The sequence below is a fragment of the Cyprinodon variegatus genome, unplaced genomic scaffold (genome assembly GCF_000732505.1).
Source record: "Cyprinodon variegatus isolate N-32 unplaced genomic scaffold, C_variegatus-1.0 Scaffold992, whole genome shotgun sequence".
NCBI lineage: Eukaryota > Metazoa > Chordata > Actinopteri > Cyprinodontiformes > Cyprinodontidae > Cyprinodon > Cyprinodon variegatus.
Genome location: NW_015151445.1, coordinates 272,832 through 274,341, shown reverse-complemented (window position 1 = coordinate 274,341; position 1,510 = coordinate 272,832). Strand labels below are relative to the sequence as shown.

Here is a 1,510-nt window from a genome sequence, read left to right as displayed (position 1 = left end):
TTAGTTTGCATGTGTTACTTTGGCCACTTGTACAACGCATACATGTGTCTGTATGTGTAAACAGTGTGTGATCTGGCAGGAAAAGGAGCAAATGTGATCCTGGACTGCGTTGGTGGGAGTAACTGGGAGAAAAATGTGAGTTCCCTGGCCGTGGATGGCAGATGGGTGCTGTACGGCACCATGGGAGGCAGGACGGTGGAGGGAGACCTGCTGGGAAAGCTGCTGTCCAAGCGAGGCCACCTCCTTTGCAGCCTCCTGCGCTCTCGCAGCCTTCAGGTGAGAATTCACTTTGAAAAACCTCTCATCAGCTGTTGCTTCTGGTCTGTGTGTTGTAATGAAACTTATTGTGCAAACGTGACTGTATTGTTCCTCCTGATTTTCCAAAATTTGCCAATTCCAGTTTTATGCTTGACAGGGCTCTTGTGTAATAGTCTTTTATTGGGCCTGATTGCTTCTCCATGCCTTCGTTTTCTTCTCAGTATAAAGCAGAGCTGATTCAGGCTTTTGAGGAAAGGGTGTTGCCATATTTCTCAGGGCAGGCTGCCACCCTGAGGCCAGTGATCGACAGCAGATTTAAAATGGAGGACGTTGCAGAGGCTCATAGACACATGGAAGCAAACAGAAACATGGGCAAGATTATTATCAATGTGACTCTGAGTGAGGAAAAACTCCACCATTAATACCTACTGATGTGATGCACCTTGAAAATGTTGATTTCCCTTAACTCAGAAAATGTTTTCTTGTTTTTCATATTGACTCAGTAATAAAATGGTCTGAATGTGATTTTTTTTTTTTTGATGAGCAGTGTTTTTTCTGTTAAGGATGATTACCCAATATGTATTGTTACAGCAAAAGAAAAAATAATATTTCTTATTGCTTGTAAAAAAAAACAGTTAAAAATGCTTGATTTATGAAATGGAAAAAGAAAAATTAATAAATTCCAAACAGGAAACACTAAATACAAACTGTGGCATGTATAATTTTAGCTTAATTTGAAGATAAAAGCTGCAACGCTATTGTGGAAAGCTGGGTCTTTGGCATTAACAACCTTAAGGAAAGACATTTAATTTAAAAGGAGCAGATGGAGGAATCTGTGCAGCAGATTCATTCTAGTGAATGAATGTCTATGAAGTCACAATAATCTGTATTAACATTGAAGTACCATAGACAAAGATTCTCTTTCCCACATCATTTATCAAGATAAAAGAAACTATTTTAACAAACCAAACCAATGAGAAAATTCACTATTTAAATATAATAACATAGCTTTGATTAATCTTCATTCTAAGTGTCCACTCTTAGGTCTAATTAGTGGCAGTGATTCAACTAAGCAAATAGGTACGAGCCTCCTATTGGATAATTACTGCATGGGCATTTATCTTTCAGCTGGCAACAAGTTATTTAACCCCAACTGACTTGCTTCTCATTTCCTAAACAACCATGTCAAAAGACACATCCGTGGTCGTAGAAAATATGTTAGTCTGCTTGAGAAGGGTCAAATCATTGGCCT

The 1,510-nt window shown here is 38.9% G+C and overlaps 1 protein-coding gene across 1 annotated transcript in view; it reads left to right on the top strand.

The window, feature by feature from the left end:
* Window positions 1–840, top strand: part of tp53i3 (tumor protein p53 inducible protein 3) — a 4,405-nt gene extending 3,565 nt beyond the window's left edge. The window contains exons 5-6 of the mRNA XM_015399158.1: window positions 65–276; window positions 480–840. Of these exons, the coding sequence (XP_015254644.1) occupies window positions 65–276; window positions 480–680 (413 nt within the window). The 3' untranslated portion in view covers window positions 681–840. The remainder of the gene's footprint in view (window positions 1–64; window positions 277–479) is intronic.
* Window positions 841–1,510: the final 670 nt, after the last annotated feature.